The 21,127-nt window shown below is 49.5% G+C and overlaps 1 protein-coding gene across 1 annotated transcript in view; it reads right to left on the bottom strand.

Moving 5' to 3' along the window:
• Positions 1 to 11,399, bottom strand: part of SPATS1 (spermatogenesis associated serine rich 1) — a 35,489-nt gene extending 24,090 nt beyond the window's left edge. The window contains exon 1 of the mRNA XM_083175039.1: positions 11,290 to 11,399. Coding sequence (XP_083031165.1) covers positions 11,290 to 11,335 — 46 coding nt within the window. The 5' untranslated portion in view covers positions 11,336 to 11,399. The remainder of the gene's footprint in view (positions 1 to 11,289) is intronic.
• Positions 11,400 to 21,127: the final 9,728 nt, after the last annotated feature.

The raw sequence follows: 21,127 nt of genomic DNA, 5'->3' as shown, positions 1-21,127 counted from the left end.
CAGCGATTGAAATCGCGGTCGTCGGGGGTAAAAATCGCGGTCATCGCGGTCATCGCGGGTAAATCGGGATGGCCGCGATGCCCCCGATGACCGCGATCACCGCGATTTTCCCATAGGGAACAATGTTAAAACGGCAGATTGACCGCGATTTTACTGTTAAATGCCTCAATGGACCCGATTTGGGGCCAAATAGGCCAAATTAACCCTGAAATGTCCCCCCAAATTTTTAACGCCACCCCACGATCCACGCCAACCCGAAGCGTGGCGAGCGCAGCGAGCCCGCGAGGGGCGGCGGTACGCGTCCTCCGACCTTTTCATGCCCTACTATCCACTAGGGCGTGGTGTAAGAATATAATAGTGTGGCGAGCGCAGCGAGCCACCGAGCCCGAAACGTGTCGAGCGCAGCGAGCCCCGCGAGGGGACGCGGATACCTTCACTGGTAGACGCGTCCCCTCGCGGGCTTCACAGGTGTCCGCCTCGCCACGGACACCTGTGAAGCCCGCGAGGGGACGCGCATAACTGTGAAGGTATCCGCGTCCCCTCGCGGGGCTCGCTGCGCTCGCCACGCTTCGGGCTCGGTGGCTCGCTGCGCTCGCCACACTATTATATTCTCACACCACGCCCTAGTGGATAGTAGGGCATGAAAAGGTCGGAGGACGCGTACCGCCGCCCCTCGCGGGCTCGCTGCGCTCGCCACGCTTCGGGTTGGCGTGGATCGTGGGGTGGCGTTAAAAATTTGGGGGGAAATTTAAGGGTTAATGGGCTCTGTGGCCCATTTAACATTGATTCCTATGGCCAAATCGGGTGGATTGAGCCATTTAACAGTAAAATCGGGTCCATCGCGCCTTTTAACATTGATTCCTATGGGAAATCGGGAGCATCGCGTCGCGGGTACATTTATGGCCGGCCGCGACGCGACCGACACGATTTCCATGTTTAACATTGGTTTCAATGGGAAATCGCGGGCATCGCGTCGGTCGCGTCGCGGCCATACATAAATGTACCCGCGATGCCCGCGACGGGCGCCCTTCTAGGTAAAGAGTACCAATTTTTACATTGTTATAAGAAACAGTGGTAATTATTATGCTGCACACCATAGCGCTCCCTGGTAGTACATGTCAGTGTAAGCTGCATGTTTCTATCCTTCCTCCCCTAAAATGTTTGGGCACGCCTGTGTTTTTTTTTTTTTTTTTAACATGCCTATGAAATGGTCGGATACCCCAAAAGCCCGCCTCCTGCCAATCACTTTGGGAAGGGGGCGAGTGGTCAGAAATAGTAGCAGAATTTATTTGCCGAATGACGTCAAGCAAGAGCATTGCGGCCCAGACACTTGCGCAGTCTGTTGATAATTATTTACAATTCACACAGCAGCATAAAGGTCTGAATTAGACCCCTTGTTTCATATAACAGTGCACCTGCCTCCCCGGTCTGTAATCTGTAATTTAACAGAAGCATCCCGTTGCTACTCTACGTTGGAATACATAGGGATAACCGCGGTCAGAATACTGGGACGCCGACAGTGGGAATTCTAGTGTCAGCATCTTAATCAATGTCGGGAGTCCGGCATTGGTCTTGTAGCCACAAGTCGCGATGCCGGTGTTGGGATGACGGTGACGGTATTCTGACTGCCAGTATCCCATTGACCAGAATGTTATCCCCATCCCCTCTTGGTTGTTGTCAGCATAATATACTGCCACTGATTCAGACCTGCTTGCTGGGCTGTGAGTGTGAGACGTCAGCGGCCCTCCCTCCCAAAGGACACCTGCGCCTTCTAGGGGACATGCCCAAATATTCGCAGGGTGTCAATCACCCTCCGAGCAATGAGAGAAGCCTAGCCTGCGCACACTTCCTTCGGGTGGAGGGTCACGCATGTGCACAGCTTACCATACGCATGTGCACAGTTGTTCTATATTCATACTGGCTTCGAATTCGCAGCCTGTCCTAATACGTCTGAATCAGGCCCTTATTTTATGATATTATACACTTTGTTTATTGCAAGTGTAGCCACGCAGGCATTTACAGCCAGCCTGTAGCACACTGTTCTCACCCTCGTTGCAGCCAGCACAATTCACCAGTTTGTTACTCACTTTGGTCACAATGATTATCTTCAGCCGTTTGCATAAATTGTCATTTTGCTGAATCTAAGAAATGTCCAAAAAATGCTGAATTGCAAAAATACTGCCAGGCAAAGCAAATTTATTATAACAATCTACAAAAAACAAGTTCTTCAGGCCTTTGCGAAAACAAAACGAAATAAAATAATTATATGTAGGTCCACCGGCCTATTGTGTTTGGAAATATCATCAGTCACTGAGATCATTATCTTGGTATAACAGCTAATTGGCTGGGGAGAATGAAGGTCTCGGATACAGTATCTATACTGTAACAGATGCAGCGATAAATTCCGAAATAACTGGGAAATATTTAAATTGAAAGTGAAACATGCATGACATTAGATAATGATACAATCCAGTCTTCTCTGCACAGTTCCAGTACGACAAACCACACAGCTACATAAACTCACAGCAAGTGTACAATAGTCATACTGTACCTACCGGCTTCCTTGCTGCACGTGCTGGGGGAATGCAGGTAGACCAGCTCAACCAGTGGCGTAAGTTCATCCCAGTTGCCCAGAGGCAAGGTAAGTACTGGTGCCCCCCCCCCCCAAAATAGCTCATTCGGTGTCTGTCACCAGTAAGGTCATGGGTCTAATACAGGATGTGACACTTGCAAAAATGATGTTAGAAGGGGGAGTAAGCCACATTAGCTATATCAACTGCTTTCAATTAACTGATTCAAACTCAAAGGGAAGGAGAGGTGCCCCCTGGGGAGCAGGAGCCCGGCAGCAGATGACTCCATTGCATCCCAGAGTTCTGCCTCTGAGCTCAACAGAAGGCGGGGCACCAGCAAAGGATTATAAGGATTGGATATAAGTGATTTTATGACGCGCCTCACAGATCTAGCAGTATGCGTCCACACTTGTAGGTGTCACCTTCGGGTATTGGCCATGGGGTCGATAGTATGAAGGTCGAAATACATTAGGTTGACCACTAAAAGTGGACACATGAAATAGGTCAACAGGCCTAAGGTCGACAGGGTCGGAAGGTCAACACAAGCATTAGGTCGACAGTCAGACGGTCAACGTGGTTTTTTTGTGCCTATGTCAACGTAAGTCGACATGGACACTGTATCAGGGTGCCTCTCGCCATGCTTCGGGCACGGTGCCTCGTTGCGGTCAGCACACTATTATATTCTCTCTCCATGCCCTAGTGGATGGTAGGGTATGACATACCGGCTGTTTTTGAAAAAAAAAATGTGATAAGACCTTCTGACTTGTTGTCGACCTAATCAGAGCCAGATTAAGGTCTAAATGGGCCTGGAGCTGAAAATGATCAAGGGCCTATTATGTGCAATAATAGGGGTTGCGGCCAGCACCTAATAATGTGGGGGGCGTGACCAGTGTTCTGGTTGGGTGGTCTGCTCATAGGTGTGTCTGTATTTGTGTAAATACTTTCAACTAATTATATATGCCTGGAAAAGGCAGGGGGCTGGCATAAGAAAAATGCAGGGAGATATATTGGTGGGTGCCCTCCAAAGGTGCACCCGCAGGACGCCGATGTCCTAAGATACTTACGGGGTGAGGCGGTATTCCAGTCATAAAAAAAATACTGAAAGCCGAAACTTGGGAGACAACATTTCAGCACCTTTTATGTGGTCACCTAAGTTTACCACACCATATACCCCTTATACAAATCATGTATCACAATAGTAACCCCCTTATACTGTACTTGCCTCTTACACATTATACCACATGGAATGAGCCAAAATTCACACCGATTGAGCCAAAATTCACACTATGGCAGACATATTGAGTCAAATTCACGTTATGCCACACAGATTAAGGCAAAATTCACATTTTGCCACATGGATTGAGCCCATAGGCGTACGCAGCACATTTTATTAGGGGGTGCACCTTCAAAGGGGTGTGCCTGGCACCACCTATTGGGCATGTCTAACACCGCCCATTGGGTGTGTCTAACACTGCCAATCAGGCGTGTCTAAGACATCTATTGGCACTCACTACAATATAAAACATCTCTCTTACTCTGTGTAACAGTACATGCAAATAAAGTAAAAATCTTATACTGTATGCATGACGCAGGTATGTTGTGATATGACAATGTCTAGTGCAATTAACAATGCAAAACACACAATTAATTTATGGGTGCTTCTTTTAATGGAATAGAGTTCTAAAAATCAAAAGTCTTCGGTAAGAGGTGTTGCTAGCGGCAGGGAGATGTACATAAGGGTGGGCACAGGCACCCACATTTGGGGGTGCCTGTGCACCCTTAAGACTCAATGTGTGCACACCTATGATTGAGCCAAAATATACACTATACCAGACATGTCCAAACAGTGGCCCTCCAGCTGTTGTTAAAATTACACATCCCAGGCCAGCATACCTTGACATAGTTGACATTCCCAAATAGCAATGCATGATGGGACTTGTAGTTTCACAACAGCTGGAGGGCCATAGTTTGAACATGCCTACACTATACCAAACAGATTGAGCAATAATGCACAATATGCTTCATAAATAGGGGCATTGCGCGCCAAAGGCGCGCATTAAAAATTTATACCATAATGTCCATTACATGTTAAGACACACACCATAATCCCCATTACGTATTATGCCAAACACCATAATGCCTATTAAAAATTATGCTACATAAGTGTTGCTTATTTCATTGCCAGGGCTTCCATGTTCATTGCCAGGGGTTCCATGCTCATTGCCAGGGGTTCCATGCTCGTTGCCATGTGGGATTACATGATCATTGCCAAGGGGGAATACATGCTCACGGTAACTGGGGGACAGCCGCCGCCGGGCAGAAATGACAGCCATTGACAGCCGGGCAGTTTGGCTGTATTCAGAGCACTGCATGTCCCGGCTATTTGAAATAATACCCCTTTCATACCAGAAAATGCAAATATGGTGCCAGGATCATGCAGGGACATTCCCGGACTGGCCCCTTTTACACCAGCATATTCCCTGCAATTTCCGGTGTGAGAGGAAGAGAAAACCACCCCCTGCCCCCCTTAAAACAACCAGCTATATCTTTGGAACCAACTGACCCATTTACATGTTGGCTTCAAATGATTTTGGTCCCGTGAAACTGGGACGTTTGGTTCCAGATAAATCTGTCCTCAAACAACATGAACAGCCATGAACCAATTAACCCATATGGACCAGGTATGGACCAGGTATCAGATTGAAGGCCCAGCGATTTGGGTTTGACTGAGATCAACCTCGAGCTTTTGTGATGCCGGAGGGGGAACTGGCAGCCGTTGGAACCGGGTGGAGGTCGGAATTAGAGGGTCCCATGTTATCCTATGGGGAAAACGTTCCAGGTTTGCCTGGAACGTATCTCCGGTTCCCAGGGGGCTAGCGACGCGGAGCTGGGCTCGTTGGAAAGCTCTGGCCCTCAGCTACAAAATATGCCTATTTGGAGAGTGGGCCTGGAGCTGTAGCTCCATCAGGCCCATTGTTAATCCGGCCCTGGACCTAATGCTTGTGTCAACCTTAGGCCCGTCCATATTTCATGTGTTGACCTAAGGCCCATACTTGCCTACCTGACCCTCTCCATGCGGGAGAAAATGCTCTGTTTTTAAACTTTCCTGGTAATGTAGGATTGTCATCACCTGTGAGGAGCTAGGTCATTGATAAGAAAGGTGTTTCACCACAGGTGCTGGCAATCATACATTACCAGGGAAGTCAAGGAAAAGAGCATTGTCTCCCTCATGGAGAGGGGCAGGTAGACAAGTACTGTAGGCAAGTATGTTCAAAGCACCTGCCCCAACCAGAGCTCTGATAGGACAGATATAATGAGCAGGACTCTGATAGGACAGATATAATGAGCAGAACTCTGATAGGACAGATATAATGAGGAGAACTCTGATAGGACATTTATAATGAGCAGGACTCTGATAGGACAGATATAATGAGCAGAACTCTGATAGGACAGATATATTGAGCAAGACTCTGATAGGACAGATATAATGAGCATGACTCTGATAGGACAGATATAATGAGCAGCGACCAGAGATGATCGCTGATGTGAAGGAGAAACTGCCTGGGGGAAACAGCTGACTGCCGGGGAAAGCGCTGCTCCTGCGATCAGTGACCATTGCAGGGCTGGCCACGGGACTGCGCTCCCAGCGATTTATCGCCCATAGCACATGAAATCACTGGCAATATGGTCGCTCAGCAACATGTACTAAATATCGCCCTGTGTGTACACAGCGTAAGTAAGAAAGGCGTTTCACCACAGGTGATGGCAATCATACATTACCAGGGAAGTCCAGGAGGGGTATGGATCTTTGGATAGACAGCAACTAGGTCGACAAGCATTAGGTTGACACCACTAGGTCAACATGCATGAGGGCCTACATGACTGAAGGTCGACATTGGTTATGTTGACAGGGTCATTAGGTCGACACAAGCATTAGGTCAACATGGGGAAGGTTGACAGGCAAACGGTCGACATGGGCTATTTCACTTTTTTTGTCCTGAATTTCGACGCAGTCGACATGGACACTGACATGTCGCACCGCATCCCCTCAAATGGCTCGCTGCACTCGCCATGCTTCAGGTACGGTGCCATACCTCCCAACATGACCCACTCCAGGAGCAGTGTTGCAAGTAAGGGGGTACGGCGTGGTACGGAGTACCTGTAAGAAATATGTTGCAGGTACGCAGTACCACTTACCCCCTGACCCACTGTCAATTCTATTTTTATTTTAAGTCTAAATATAATGCATCCGCAGCCCGCCCACCCAGCGCTATGATTGGTGCTGTATGCAGCTACCGGCTACTGCGGATTTAGCCTGTCACACTGACAGGCATTAGCGGCGCTGACAGCATGAAGAGCAGGCTCCACTATTGTAAGCACAAGCTGCCCGTCTCTCCCCCAAGCAAGAGCCAACCCACTGCCAGTCATTCCCAGTTTCTCATTTCCTGTCTCCTGATGCCACGCCACTATTGTCATTTAGTCACTCCTCTAGCTTTGTGTGACCACGCCCCCTCATGACAGATTACCACGCCCATTTTTGGTGGAGGCCATCAGTACCACCAAGAAAAAAATTCTACTTGCACCACTGTCCAGGAGGGACACAATGCTCTGCTCCTGGGCTCCCCTCCTAATGTATGATTGCCAGCACCTGTTGATCAGGCTAATTGATAAGAAAGGCATTTCACCAGAGGTGATAGTAATCATTCATGAAGAGGGAAGTCCAGGAGCAGAGCATTGTGTCCCTGCTGGAGAGGGACATGTTGGGAGGGGTGACATCAAACTTCCGACTCCTGCTCAGTGACAGAAGCTGGTTGCTGCACTGTAACATTATGTGCAACACTAGGCTCCTGTCACTGTGTAGGAGTTGATGCGATCAAAATCCCGACAGGGTCAAAATCCCGACATATAGAATGTACAGGTGAAACAGTCTACATGACTTGCAGTCGACAGGTGCGAGGTCGACATGGGTTTTTTCACTGTTTTTTGAACCATCATGTGCCGACAGGCGGTATCTCATGCCGGGTTGGGATCATTTGGTCTATTGCATTATGGTCTAAAGTCATTAGGTCGAATCTATTAGGTCGACATGCTAAAAGGTCGACATGACTCTAGGTCGGCATGGGAAAAGGTCGACATGATTCTAGGTCGAAAGGTCATTAGTTCGACAGGTCATTAGTTCGACAAGGTCATTAGTTCGACATTGTCTATGTCGACATTCACAAGGTCGACATGGGGTTTTTCACTGTTTTTTTACCTGAATGTCAACACAGTCGACATGGACACAGTTTAAAGTGCACTGCATCCCCTCGCATCGCTCGCTGCGCTCGCGATGCGTCGGGCACGGTGCCTCGCTACGCTCGGCACACTATTTTATTCTCCCACCACGCCCTAGTGGATGGTAGGGCATGAAATACCGCCTGTCGGCATTGAAAAACTCCATGTCGACCTTGTGAATGTCGACATAGACAATGTCGAACTAATGACCTTTTCGAACTAATGACCTTTTCGAACTAATGACCTTTCGAACTAGAATCATGTCGACCTTTTAGCATGTCGACCTAATGGATTCGACCTAATGACTGTCGACCATAATGCAGTAGACCAAATGACCGCATCCCCTCATGCCCTACCATCCACTAGGGCGTGGTGGGAGAATAAAATAGTGTGCCGAGTGCAGCGAGGCACCGTGCCCGAAGCATCGCGAGCGATGCGAGGGGCAGCTGTTCACTTCCAACGGTGTCCATGTCGACTGTGTAGACATTTGGGTCAAAAAACAGTGAAAAAATCCATGTCGACCTCGCACCTGTCGACCGAAAGTCATGTACACTGTTTCACCTGTACATTCTATATGTCGGGATTTTGACCCTGTCGGGATTTTAAATGTCGGGATTTTGACCCTGTCAGGATTTTAAATGTCGGAATTTTGACCCTGTCGGGATTTTAAATGTCGGAATTTTGTCCATGTCGGGATTTTTTCCTTGTCTGTATTTTGACCCATTCGGGGTTTTGACCCTGTCGGGATTTTGACCGTTGGGATTTCATACCGAATCCTGTAGGAGCCAGCCCTGCACACAGACGCATCTCAAGAACCCCTGGGGTGCTGAAAATGGAAGTCCGGGATGTGAGGCCACACTTCCACCCAAGAAGCCATGCTCTTTTTTGCTAGTGCACATCAAAGCTGCGTGCAGCCATACAGGGTGTCACCTAAGCTAGTTACGCCACTGCACATTTTATATATACAACTAGATACAAATGGCATCCGACTCAGATTAAGGGCCTGATTCAGACCTGATTGCACAGCAGCCGATAATGGTTAACGTTTTCAGTACACATACACAAGCTCATTCTGTGATACAATCCTGCAACTATTTCAATGCGCACGCTGTTTGCAAGGTGATTAACAGGAAGTTGGCATCTGGGGGCGGAGCCGAATGTTTAGCGGGAGTGCTAGCACAAATGCAGGCGTGTCTAGGAAAACGCTGGGAGTGTCCGGGAAAATGCTACTCGTGCCTTAGTGTTTCAGGGGAGGGTGTGTGACATCAGCTCCAGCCCGGATATGCCTTTTTTTTATCTTTATATTTCACACTAGCAGGGTGGCGTATACTATAAACTCTAGCTAGCCGTGCAAATGAGCTCCTAAGTCCTTATTTTTGCAATAAACCTGTTGCAGAATATGTAGTCTACACTAAAGGTGCGTACACACGGGGGGAGATATATTGCTCAGTTTCTCCTTTTCATCAGCGACCAGAGATGGTCGCTGATGAAAGGGAACCTCTGCCGGGGGAGCCACAGAGGTAATCAGCTGGTCGCAGGAGACCAGCGATTAGAACGGGGCTGAAAACGGGAGCGCACTCCCGACGGTTTATCGCCCGGGCACACTCCCATCGCTGGCAATATGGTCGCCAGTGACCATATTCCCAGCGATTTCAGCCCCTATCGCCCCCGTGTGTACACAGCTTAACAGCTGGAAATAATTAATTCTACTCTATGTAGTTGTATGAGAAAGACTGGAATAGGATAGGAGGACCAGTACAGCAAATAGACACAGCAGCTGCAACACATACAATTGAATTAATATTGATTTAGTAAACCAGTATTAGTATAAGTAGTACACTGCTAAGCAATGTTGTTTTGTGCCCACTCTATACTACTGACTAATATCCCCCATTCTGTACATCAGCAATGTATTACTGCATATGTCAATCCCCAAAGGCCGTGTCAGGGAATCGAGAGTATTAAATATGTGGTACTCTTTACCTAGAACGGCGCCCATCGCGGTGATCGCGACATCGCGGGCAGCACATAAACGGCCGCGACGCGATGCCCGCGATCACCGCGATTTTCCCATAGGGAACAATGTTAAAAAGTCAGATTGATCGCGATTTTGCATTCAATGCCTCAATGCCCGCGATTTTACCATAGGAATCAATGTTAAATGGGCTACAGAGCCCAAATAGGCTCAATTAACCCTTAAATGTCACCCCAATTTTTTTACGCCACCCCACGATCCACGCCAACCCGAAGCGTGGCGAGCGCAGCGAGCCCGCGAGGGGCGGCGGTACGCGTCCTCCGACCTTTTCATGCCCTACTATCCACGTCGGCGTGGAGTTGAGAATAGAATAGTGTGGCGAGCGCAGCGAGCCACCGAGCCCGAAGCGTGGCGAGCGCAGCGAGCCCCGCGAGGGGACGCGGATACCTTCACAGTTATACGCGTCCCCTCGCGGACTTCACAGGTGTCCGTGGCGACGCGGACACCTGTGAAGCCCGCGAAGGGACGCGTTTACCTGTGAAGGTATCCGCGTCCCCTCGCGGGGCTCGCTGCGCTCGCCACGCTTCGGGCTCGGTGGCTCGCTGCGCTCGCCACACTATTCTATTCTCAACTCCACGCCGACGTGGATAGTAGGGCATGAAAAGGTCGGAGGACGCGTACCGCCGCCCCTCGCGGGCTCGCTGCGCTCGCCACGCTTCGGGTTGGCGTGGATCGTGGGGTGGCGTACAAAAATTGGGGGGACATTTAAGGGTTAATTGGGGCTATTTGGGCTCTGTAGCCCATTTAACATTGATTCCTATGGGAAAATCGCGGGCATTGAGGCATTTTACAGTAAAATCGCGGTCAATCAGGCTTTTTAACATTGTTCCCTATGGGAAAATCGCGGTAATCGCGGGTACCCGATTTTGATGTACCCGCGATTTACCCGCGATGCCCGCGATTACCGCGATTTTTTACCCCCGACGCCCGCGATTCTGATCGCGGGCGCCGTTCTAGGTAAAGAGTACCAAATATGTTTGAAATTCCAAATGTCACAAACCCATTGTGGAACTATAGGTCCCAGCATGCTGGAATTTACAATTCCACAAATACTAGCAAGTTACAGGTTGTCAAAGCCACATTGTATAACCCTGAAACAATAGGTGAAATTTAATAGGATGAGAGATTCAGAAAGTGGGAGATTTGGTAAGATATCTCGTTTCTTTTAAAGCGGCAATCACTTTAAAATCAAACTGGTTTTGCCGTGTAAATGGTTGCCGCTTTAAAAAAAATGGAGATTTCTTACCAAATCTCTCACTTTCTGAGTATCTCATCCTATTACATTTCACCCAATGATCTGTAAAACTTTGCAGGTGTTCTGGAGCACAGATCGTTGTTGTTATGTGACGTGTGGACTTGTTCACGTTTATCCAGATTCCTGTATTTCATAATACAAAGTGGTTAGCTTACCTTTATGAGATAAGGGCTCTTGTTGCGCTGTCTCTGTGGATGACATGCTCTCGGAAGCTTATGTACAGTAGATCACACTGTATGATAACTTTCCCACACTGCTGAGTACAGGACTGGCACAGTCAGCTGCATGTTGTAGTAAACAGACTTCCCATTCATTGCTGTAGTGTGAACAATAGCATCTCCTAGGAGACAGACTCCAGGAGTCACTGTATTACAGTACGTCAGACTTCTGCTGTGTCTGTCAGGTCATTGTAAAATGACAGCTTACAAACATTGTAATAATGAATAGCACCATCGCAGTGGTGTAACTACAAAATGTTCTCCCCCCCCCCGCCGGAATATTTCGGCAGCAGCTCCTGTAAAGATAAAACCCCCAACCCTGCCTTACCCCACCATTTGCCGCCGCCGCCACTGGGTCTGTGGCCGGGTCCCGTAGATCTACTTGTCTGTGGTCCCGGCGCTCCTCCTGGCTCCTACTGCTAATGAAAAATGACCCTCACAAAATGGCTGCCCCTAACAGCAGACCATTTTTAAGGATGCTAGAGGAGGCCGCCGCCTCCTCTAGCATCTTCAAAAACGATTTGCTATAAGGGGGCTGACATTTTGTGTGGGCCAATTTTCATTAGCAGCAGGAGCCAGGAGGAGCGCCAGGACCACAGACAAGTAGATCTGCAGGACTCGGCGGTGACGGCCGATGGAGGGGTATGGCAGGTCCCGGCAGTGGTGCAGCACAGTGATAGCCCCTCCCCGCCACCACGGGGTCTGCGGGGCTATTGTTACGCCATTGCACCATCGTGTTCAACACATACTTGCCTACTTTTGAGTGCACCAATTGTGCAGCGATCGCTGCTGTATGACGGAGGGTGTAAAAAACAAACAAGAATAAGAAGGATGCAGCGCTTGTGGTTTGACTTATCAACAATATAAAAAATAATTTAATATAAAATATAATACGATTTATTCAACACATTCACATAACTATAAACTTGTGTATAAAGGGATCAGTAAAATTGAGGATTCTCAAATAAAAAAGAACCGGTTTGTTTCTCCAGTGTTTGTGGTATAGCAAATAAAACAATTCGGTACCTCGGTATCTCAATCAACATGAAACATATTTACTAAACTGGAAATGAATGAATGGTAACAAGATGGTAAAACTTCCATTTACCAAATGATGACTATATCAAATTAAATGTCCTGGAATATTGCATCATTCGCAGCCCCTCTCTGCCACACATCGCTGGCTACCGCAAAGATAATCACTAACATATGCAATTATCACAAAGGACAGCTCTTGTGTTAAGAGCTGCCCTTTGCGATGCGGCAGCGGGTCCCTGGCGGCTCCCCCTCCTCCCTTACCCGGCTGCTGCTGCATTGCCAGGGACTCCTCTGGCTCCTCCTCCCTGCACCCGGAAGGGGAAGTACAGGTCCAGGAAGGAGGAGGTCACTGGTCTGGGCAGCACAGCAGGAGGCTGCATAGACTCAGGTGAGGGGGGGGGCGGTGCGCATCATTGCTGGGCAGCATGGGACGGTGCAGGGCGACGTGAGCAGGAGTGGTCCTGGAAAGGTGGTGGAACTCCTTGCCTTTAACAATGACCCTCCCCCTCATTAGGCAAAGCTTAGACCAGTGCCGGGGAATTTGTGCCCTACCTCCCATAACAATGGTACCACAAGGAAAGGGTGTGGTCACACAATAGTAACGCCAATTAAAATTACAGCACACATCAGCACAATCATATACACATTATAGCACGGCCCTTTTTCAGATCTGATCGCAGTACAAATTTGTTCTCAAAATGGGAAAAAACATGTGCACTGCAGTGGGGCAGATGTGCAGAGAGAGTTAAATTTGGGTGGGGTGTGTGGAAACTGAAATCTAAATTGCAGTGTAAAAATAAAGCAGCCAGTATTAACCCTACACAGAAACAAAATAACTCTCTCTATACATGTTACATCTGCCCCACCTGCAGTGCAGCATAGTTTTGCGCATTTTCCAAACAAATGTGTACTGAGCTCAGATCTGAATAATGGCCATTATGTCATACTAGATCAACATTCATGACCTCTGGGGACAAATCACATTTAAAAACAACATTCAATATAAGTCACATATATTCTCACCTGCAGACAGATATTGTTCATGTTTCCTTCATGGCCACTCTACATTTTATTACATTACACATACATATCCATACACAAACACACACACAGAACCAGACATATCCAGACATACATACATACATACATACATACATACATACATATATGATGAAATTTCTGCTAACATTGGCATGATATATTTCTGCTATTGTAAATAACATATGCTACTAACAGTGCCTGACACTCCTTCATAAGCGGCACAGGAGGCGGGGCTGACACCTGCGCTCAAATTATAAGATTGTCCTGCACACCCCCATCCGTGCAGAAATGCGGCAATGTATATATGCGTATATTCCTCCAGATATATGCATGTATGTGTACGCAAATAACAGACTGTATATACGCTCAATAATACATGCAAATATGTATGTGTGACACCCTGGAAACGCGGGTGCCCCTTCTACCTGCCCCACCTGAGGATGCCCCCACTTTCCCCAGGATTCTAACTGCTCAGTACCATGCAGGGGGGGCATTGTTGGAAGGGTTGCTAGGCAACCCAGCTTTGCACAGACAGCACACAGCGCCGGTGGGGCTGAAGAGTGAGGAGTAAGCACGGGGCGTGTGACGTCAGCAGTGCGCGGAGGTGAAGGAGAGACCGGGTTGGAGCCAGCGTGTCTGCTGGAAAGCCTCCTGCAACGCGCGGCACCAGGACAGGAGAGAGCGCGCCCGTGAAGAAGAGAAGCCGGGCGGTGACTGACGGCGCTTGAAGCAGGGGGAGGCGCAGAGAAGTGAGGGAGACACGCGAGTGTCCAGTGTCCCGGCACCCGACCGCACGGCCCGGGAGAGAGACAGAGCGGGGCGCAGACTGTTCCACCGGAGGCTATAGTACAGCCTGGCCGGGGAACGGAAGCTCTGCCCCGCAGTGCAGCAAAACAGAAGACCCGGCTTTCACCCTCTCCAGCGGCGGTGATTGACAGCGGGGACAGCCGGTGAAGAGACGCAGCAGGGCGAGTGCGGCGCGACTGAGTGTGGCAACGCTGCAGCTGCAGCGCGCACACTAGCGTGCCCCCCTGCAGAGGACGGATCCAGCAACCAACCAGGCATACATCGGGAAAGTCCCATCGCTACGGGCAGGAGCCTGCATCTTGCTCCAGCAGCCACGTATCGCATCTGACCAGACCCCCCAGGCACTACCAGCCACTGCCGTATAGTGTCCTACCTGATGCCCCACCTTACCTGCTAATTTGTAGGACTCTCCTACAGTGCTCCATTCCCCCACAGTACGCAGGGGCCCCAGCTCAGTCCCCCTAGGCAGGGAGGAATTGTTCCCCTTTCCCCGTATCAGAGTGAAGCTGCTTTTACATATTAAAGACATCACTGAATCAGCACCTTATTTAAGGAGGACACTGCCATCTAGTGACTCAAGTTATATTACCGGAGTTAATCTCTCTCTTGTTCAGAGTGACAGCATTAATCCTCTACCACGGAATATCATTCAGGAACCTATCCTCAACAATGGCGTATTTTGGACTGCCTTGTTGCGCATTGTTTTAAAGTCCTAGTAAGTGTCTATGCCTGTTTGTACCTTGCCCGAATTGTGTTTCGCACATGTTGTACGGGTATGTTGTAAGGGCCCGGGTCCACATAGGCTTACTAGTGCTGTAGAGGGAGAGTATCACGTCCCCCGCACTTAATTGACAGTGGCGGGATCTGTGCTCCCACTTTCCAGGACATGGAACTGCCGTGTTGTATTCTAAAGTAAATTTACTATGGTAAAGTTAAGCGGTGTTTAAGACAGGTATAGTTAGCTAACCGTGTCGTTATCTGTGATAAGCTGTTGATTGTCTACCTCGGAGTGTTGGCACGTATTATTAATAAACACCCTTGAAGTGTACCCTCAGCCTGGTTATTGCCTCAGCCGCATTGAGAAGACGTCTATCCAGCTCCAACACCAAGGTAATACAGAGAATTACTGGCTGACCCTTCCGGTGTACCACATCTAACTTTGGCGTCCACGAACAGGACCGGAAAATGTCGGAAGCCGGTACTCCAACACCATCACCCCGCAGACATCTCCCACCACCACTGGAAGACAAAGAACCGCCAAAGGCAGCGGCGGCACAGATCACGATGCCCTACTGCTTCGGGGCCACGTGGCTCCTCACATTCTCGGGAGATACGCGGACGAAAGGCACAAGCACTTTCAAGGCATTCAAGGACCGCATGAATTCGACGTTCACCCTATACCAACTGAACGTAGAACAAAGCAAAGAAATACTGCTGGCACAACTGAGAGGATCCGCCCTGAGAGAAGTAAAATCATGGTCAAAAGGCGACAAGGAGACGGCGGACAAGATCTTGAAAAAACTGGCAAAGATCTTCGATGCCAAAACCGTGCCAATGCTGAAGAACAGGTTATATGCCAGGAAGCAGAAACAGGGAGAATCACTGCGTGATTTCGCACTGGCATTACACGAGGCCATGAAGGCAGTACAAGCCGCAGACCCAAGAGAAGTGCAACTAGCGGATGAAATGCTGATAGACCTATTCGTAGAAGGAGTAAGAGAAGAAACCACCCGCGCCCAGCTCCGAATGATAAAGCGGCAAGAACAAGGCTGCACATTCGAGGACCTAAAGGAATCGGCACTACAAGTGTTGGAAAAAGTCCAGAATGAGGAGCCGGAAGAAGGAGCTACGGCGGAAGGAGAAGAGATGGAGGATCACAGGGAAGCCAGATGCCAGGGACCTGATAGTGTAAAGAAGAGAACAGTACTTCAAGAGGCGCAATGAGTGGCGCCCGCGAAGGGAGAGAGGAAGCCGACCTCGTTGGAGCACGCCCAGAGAATCGGGAGGAGGCTCAATCGATAAGTTCGATGAAGAGAGTCTGCCGATATGCCGAAGATGCCAGCAGAGCGGACATATTGAAGGAAATTGTCACCAGAATACTTTAAACGAGGAGGCCCCGAGGAGGAGGACCGACCCTCGGGAAGAGACCCACTACTAGGTCCGCGGAAACAAAACTGGTGGCCCCGCTCCATACAAGATCCATCGATCAGTCCGCCAGAGCTCGTGCAAAGTCAGACCATGGCGAGAAGACCACGTGACACAGAGGATCGACGAGTCAGAACAAGAAGAGTGACCGGCCAGGTATCGTGGTTCAGTGTGGCACGTGTCTATGGCTTCATAAGGGCAGACAACAGGAAGACCGTATACGTGCACTACACCAGCATCCAGAAGACACCTAGGAACAAATACTTCCGAAGCCTAGAAAAAGGAGAACGGGTTGAATTCGAAGTGACCAATAGGAGGAGAGGTGTCAAGGCAACCAACGTAACAGGCCCCGGTGGCGCTGCAGTAAGAGGCAACAGATATGCAACTATCCACAGTCAACATCGACGCTTCATGCACCAGCCATATGGTCATCACCACCTGAAGAGGAGAAGGTCGCAGGATGTTTGTGGCGAGATTGACCGGCCCATCCGTAATCACCCCCTGCCTGACCAGATGCCACGATCACCAGAACCCATTAGGCCACCGCCTCAACCTAATTTCCCTGTGGGGACCCCAAAAGAAGCGGAGAAGGCCAAAGCCCAGTTGAAAGAAGTGAGGTCAGGAACCGAACACAGGTACCCCTCAAGAATGGTAGATACTGGTGACCAGACCGCAGCTCTACAGCAGACAGGTACCTGTACTGCCGAACGGAAGAGATGCCTCGAAGTGGTGGCCCACATGACCATGGCAAAGAAAATAGAGCCGTTGAAACCTGAAAGCCCAAAGGCAACTGTGCCACCGCCCAAACTAAAGGTCACTACGGAAATCACCAACACAGCCGAAAAGGCCGAAACCCGACCCATGGAAGAGAAAACTGGTACAGACCAGGAGTACACGACAATTACAGGAGAAGAATTTGTGTGCATGATACAACAGGCCATCAACAGGTCCAGAAAGAGTGGAAAAGGGACACCACGTGCTCATTGCAGACCGCATGCTGTGATCTAAGGTGCAGTTGAAGAACCGCTTCGAAAGTTAGGAGGTCTGAGCGGTACACGAAAAGGGTGTTACCAGCCGATTTAGAATGTAAATATTTTACCGCAAATCCTTTGTAGATTGTATGTATGTAAATTTGTGTACAGTATTAAGATTGATGTGATATGTGATGCTCTACGTGGCCCAATTGAGAAAGGACATTACGAGCCTTGTATTTATGCTCGGGACTTATTCCAGGACTGTCGCCACACCTTAACTTGATGCCCGGGGACTGGCATCATTTGAGCAAGGGGACATGTGACACCCTGGAAACGCGGGTGCCCCTTCTACCTGCCCCACCTGGGGATGCCCCCACTTTCTCCAGGATTCTAACTGCTCAGTACCATGCAGGGGGGCATTGTTGGAAGGGTTGCTAGGCAACCCAGCTTTGCACAGACAGCACACAGCGGGCCCCTAAAGGGTTAATTCGGTGGCTTACCCCCAGGGCGCGAAGAGGAGTAGGAGGAGTCCAGTGAGGGCGCGAAACCAGGGCCGGTGGGGCTGAAGAGTGAGGAGTAAGCACGGGGCGTGTGACGTCAGCAGTGCGCGGAGGTGAAGGAGAGACCGGGTTGGAGCCAGCGTGTCTGCTGGAAAGCCTCCTGCAACGCGCGGCACCAGGACAGGAGAGAGCGCGCCCATGAAGAAGAGAAGCCGGGCGGTGACTGACGGCGCTTGAAGCAGGGGGAGGCGCAGAGTGTGGCAATGCTGCAACTGCAGCGCCCACACTAGCGTGCCCCCCTGCAGAGGACGGATCCAGAAACCAACCGGGCATACATCGGGAAAGTCCCATCGCTACGGGCAGGAGCCTGCATCTTGCTCCAGCAGCCAGGTATCGCATCTGACCAGACCCCCCAGGCACTACCAGCCACTGCCGTATAGTGTCCTACCTGATGCCCCACCTTACCTGCTAATTTGTAGGACTCTCCTACAGTGCTCCATTCCCCCACAGTACGCAGGGGCCCCAGCTCAGTCCCCCTAGGCAGGGAGGAATTGTTCCCCTTTCCCCGTATCAGAGTGAAGCTGCTTTTACATGTTAAAGACATCACTGAATCAGCACCTTATTTAAGGAGGACACTGCCATCTAGTGACTCAAGTTATATTACCGGAGTTAATCTCTCTCTTGTTCAGAGTGACAGTATTAATCCTCTACCACGGAATATCATTCAGGAACCTATCCTCAACAATGGCGTATTTTGGACTGCGTTGTTGCGCATTGTTTTAAAGTCCTAGTAAGTGTCTATGCCTGTTTGTACCTTGCCCGAATTGTGTTTCGCACATGTTGTACGGGTATGTTGTAAGGGCCCGGGTCCACATAGGCTTGCTAGTGCTGTAGAGGGAGAGTATCACGTCCCCCGCACTTAATTGACAGTGGCGGGATCTGTGCTCCCACTTTCCAGGACATGGAACTGCCGTGTTGTATTCTAAAGTAAATTTACTATGGTAAAGTTAAGCGGTGTTTAAGACAGGTATAGTTAGCTAACCGTGTCGTTATCTGTGATAAGCTGTTGATTGTCTATCTCGGAGTGTTGGCACGTATTATTAATAAACACCCTTGAAGTGTACCCTCAGCCTGGTTATTGCCTCAGCCGCATTGAGAAGAAAGAAGACGTCTATCCAGCTCCGACACCAAGGTAATACAGAGAATTACTGGCTGACCCTTCCGGTGTACCACATATGTGCATATCCTGTTATATGTATGATTGATATACAGATGGGCCAGCCCCCGCCAGCGGCCGGCTCCCACCAGGGGGCGTGTGTGCACGTGACGCACGCGCACCCCGTGGCAACGGAGCTTGCCCCAGGTCCCCGCCTCCTCCCCCACCGTCGCCACCGGTCCCCCTTGCCGCCCCGACCCCCCTAAGCCTGTCCGTTTCCCTGAAGTGGAGACTGGCAGGGACCCGCAGTGCCGCCGTCGAGAAAGCATGCGCGTCCCAGTTCAGTGTAGCCCCTGTCCGCCAGTGCTCGCCAAAGGGGAGGCTCTGGTGAGCCCCGAGCAAGGATGACAGGGGCTACATCTTTTGCCTATGGATTGTCGAGCCTGCAGAGCCGGATATTAAAGGTGGGCCATACATGGTGGTCGAATAACATGCTTTGTGATACCATGCGCATTTATGTTAGCCGTAGCGAAGTAACTTTCACCACCAATGTTACTACTGTATGTCGAACATTGCTGCATTTGCAAAAAGAATTGCTGAAAGTTGGTACTTACACATGCTGAAAGGCAAAGAGACATTAGCACAATATCCTGTATCCATTATATAGGGTCATGTCATGTGCCATGTGCTAATTAGTTGGGGTGGGTGTAAATACAAAACCTGTGGTTTGTGCTGCTGATGCTCTATGTACGGCACCACCCAGGACATATGACTTTGTCAGCTTAATTCTAGACACTTGTTGTGTATTAGAATATAAAACTTGTTACCATAATTCCAATAAATCTATATACTTGCTTTTTTATGCTTTTTAATATTAAAATGTTAGCTGAAATGCTGGATGATATGTAACAGGTGTTTTAATCAATATATCATATTTGATTGGCTGAAAGCCTCTTAAAAGACACCCTCTGCCACTGGCAGGTCATCTTCTGAGGAAACCGTCCTATTAAAACGACGGAGAAATGCGTCAAGAGACTCTGCTAATAGTGGTCTACGGACTCCAACACTTGCGTGACCCCAAGGCATTATCCCTTAAAGTTGGCACCGTACCTTTCCACCCTACCTGCACGGAGAGACGTGGCACTTGAGAGCAATGGCTGCAAAACTGTTTTCATTGCGAGTGTCCGCCCCCAGCTGAGAGCGTGCGGACGGCTCAAAGACGCAGCACTGTAGTGAGTTGGTCTCACACTGCGGTTTGTTCTTTGATACAACAGCTGGACTAAACTTCACTGCACTACCCCCTGCTACATCTCCAGTGCCTGGGCTAGTATCTGTATGCAACAGACTTACAACACAGAAGAAGCCTTGAGTCAGCAACTCTAAAGGTAATATCCTACTATATCCTACTGTACCATCAACAGACTCTCCTCCTTGTGTGGCTGTAATCTGGTATTTGACAGAGCCAGATATCCAAGCCTTTTCCGCCCTGAGTTAACAGCTTGTCATTATTAAGATTATCATTAGGAGCTCACTTACCTGGAAACACTGATATTGGTGCAGTCTTTTGACTATTACAAAATTAAACTACCAGCAATTGTCAATTCTGGACTTTATAATTGCTTTACATAGAAGCTAACTGTGTCCTAGAATAGAGGTCACACTAGGGCCCTTATTCTGGTTGGTGCGGATATTCCCGCTTGCGTACGGGCCGCCGATGTTTATCTTCTGCGCATGTGCAGAGGTCACTCTGCGCATGTGCAGGCGATTTCGCCGCAAGGATTCTCTATACGCCGCACAGGGGGCGTAGAGGGGCGTGAGGGGCTACTTATCCTCATTAACCTATGCATACGCCCCGCGTTTCATGGGCGTTCCCATGCAAACGCGGGGCGTATGCATGGTAATGAGGCCGTGACGCGTTGGTACGGGGCGGGCATCTGACATCGCCGGATGTCAGCTGCCCGCCCCCATACAAGATTTCACACGGACAAGTGTCCGTGTGGTCTTGTGTTGCTGGACCTGGTGGAGCGTGCGGCCCTGCATTCGATGTTCGGCGACCATCGAATGCAGGGGCTGCTCCCACCATGGAGGAGGCGTATCCCCGTCCAATTTCATGC

The sequence above is a fragment of the Crinia signifera genome, chromosome 3 (genome assembly GCF_055691185.1).
Source record: "Crinia signifera chromosome 3, ASM5569118v1, whole genome shotgun sequence".
Classification (NCBI taxonomy): domain Eukaryota; kingdom Metazoa; phylum Chordata; class Amphibia; order Anura; family Myobatrachidae; genus Crinia; species Crinia signifera.
The sequence above is the reverse complement of the archived record's forward strand: the minus strand, read 5'-3'. Positions and strand labels throughout refer to the sequence as shown.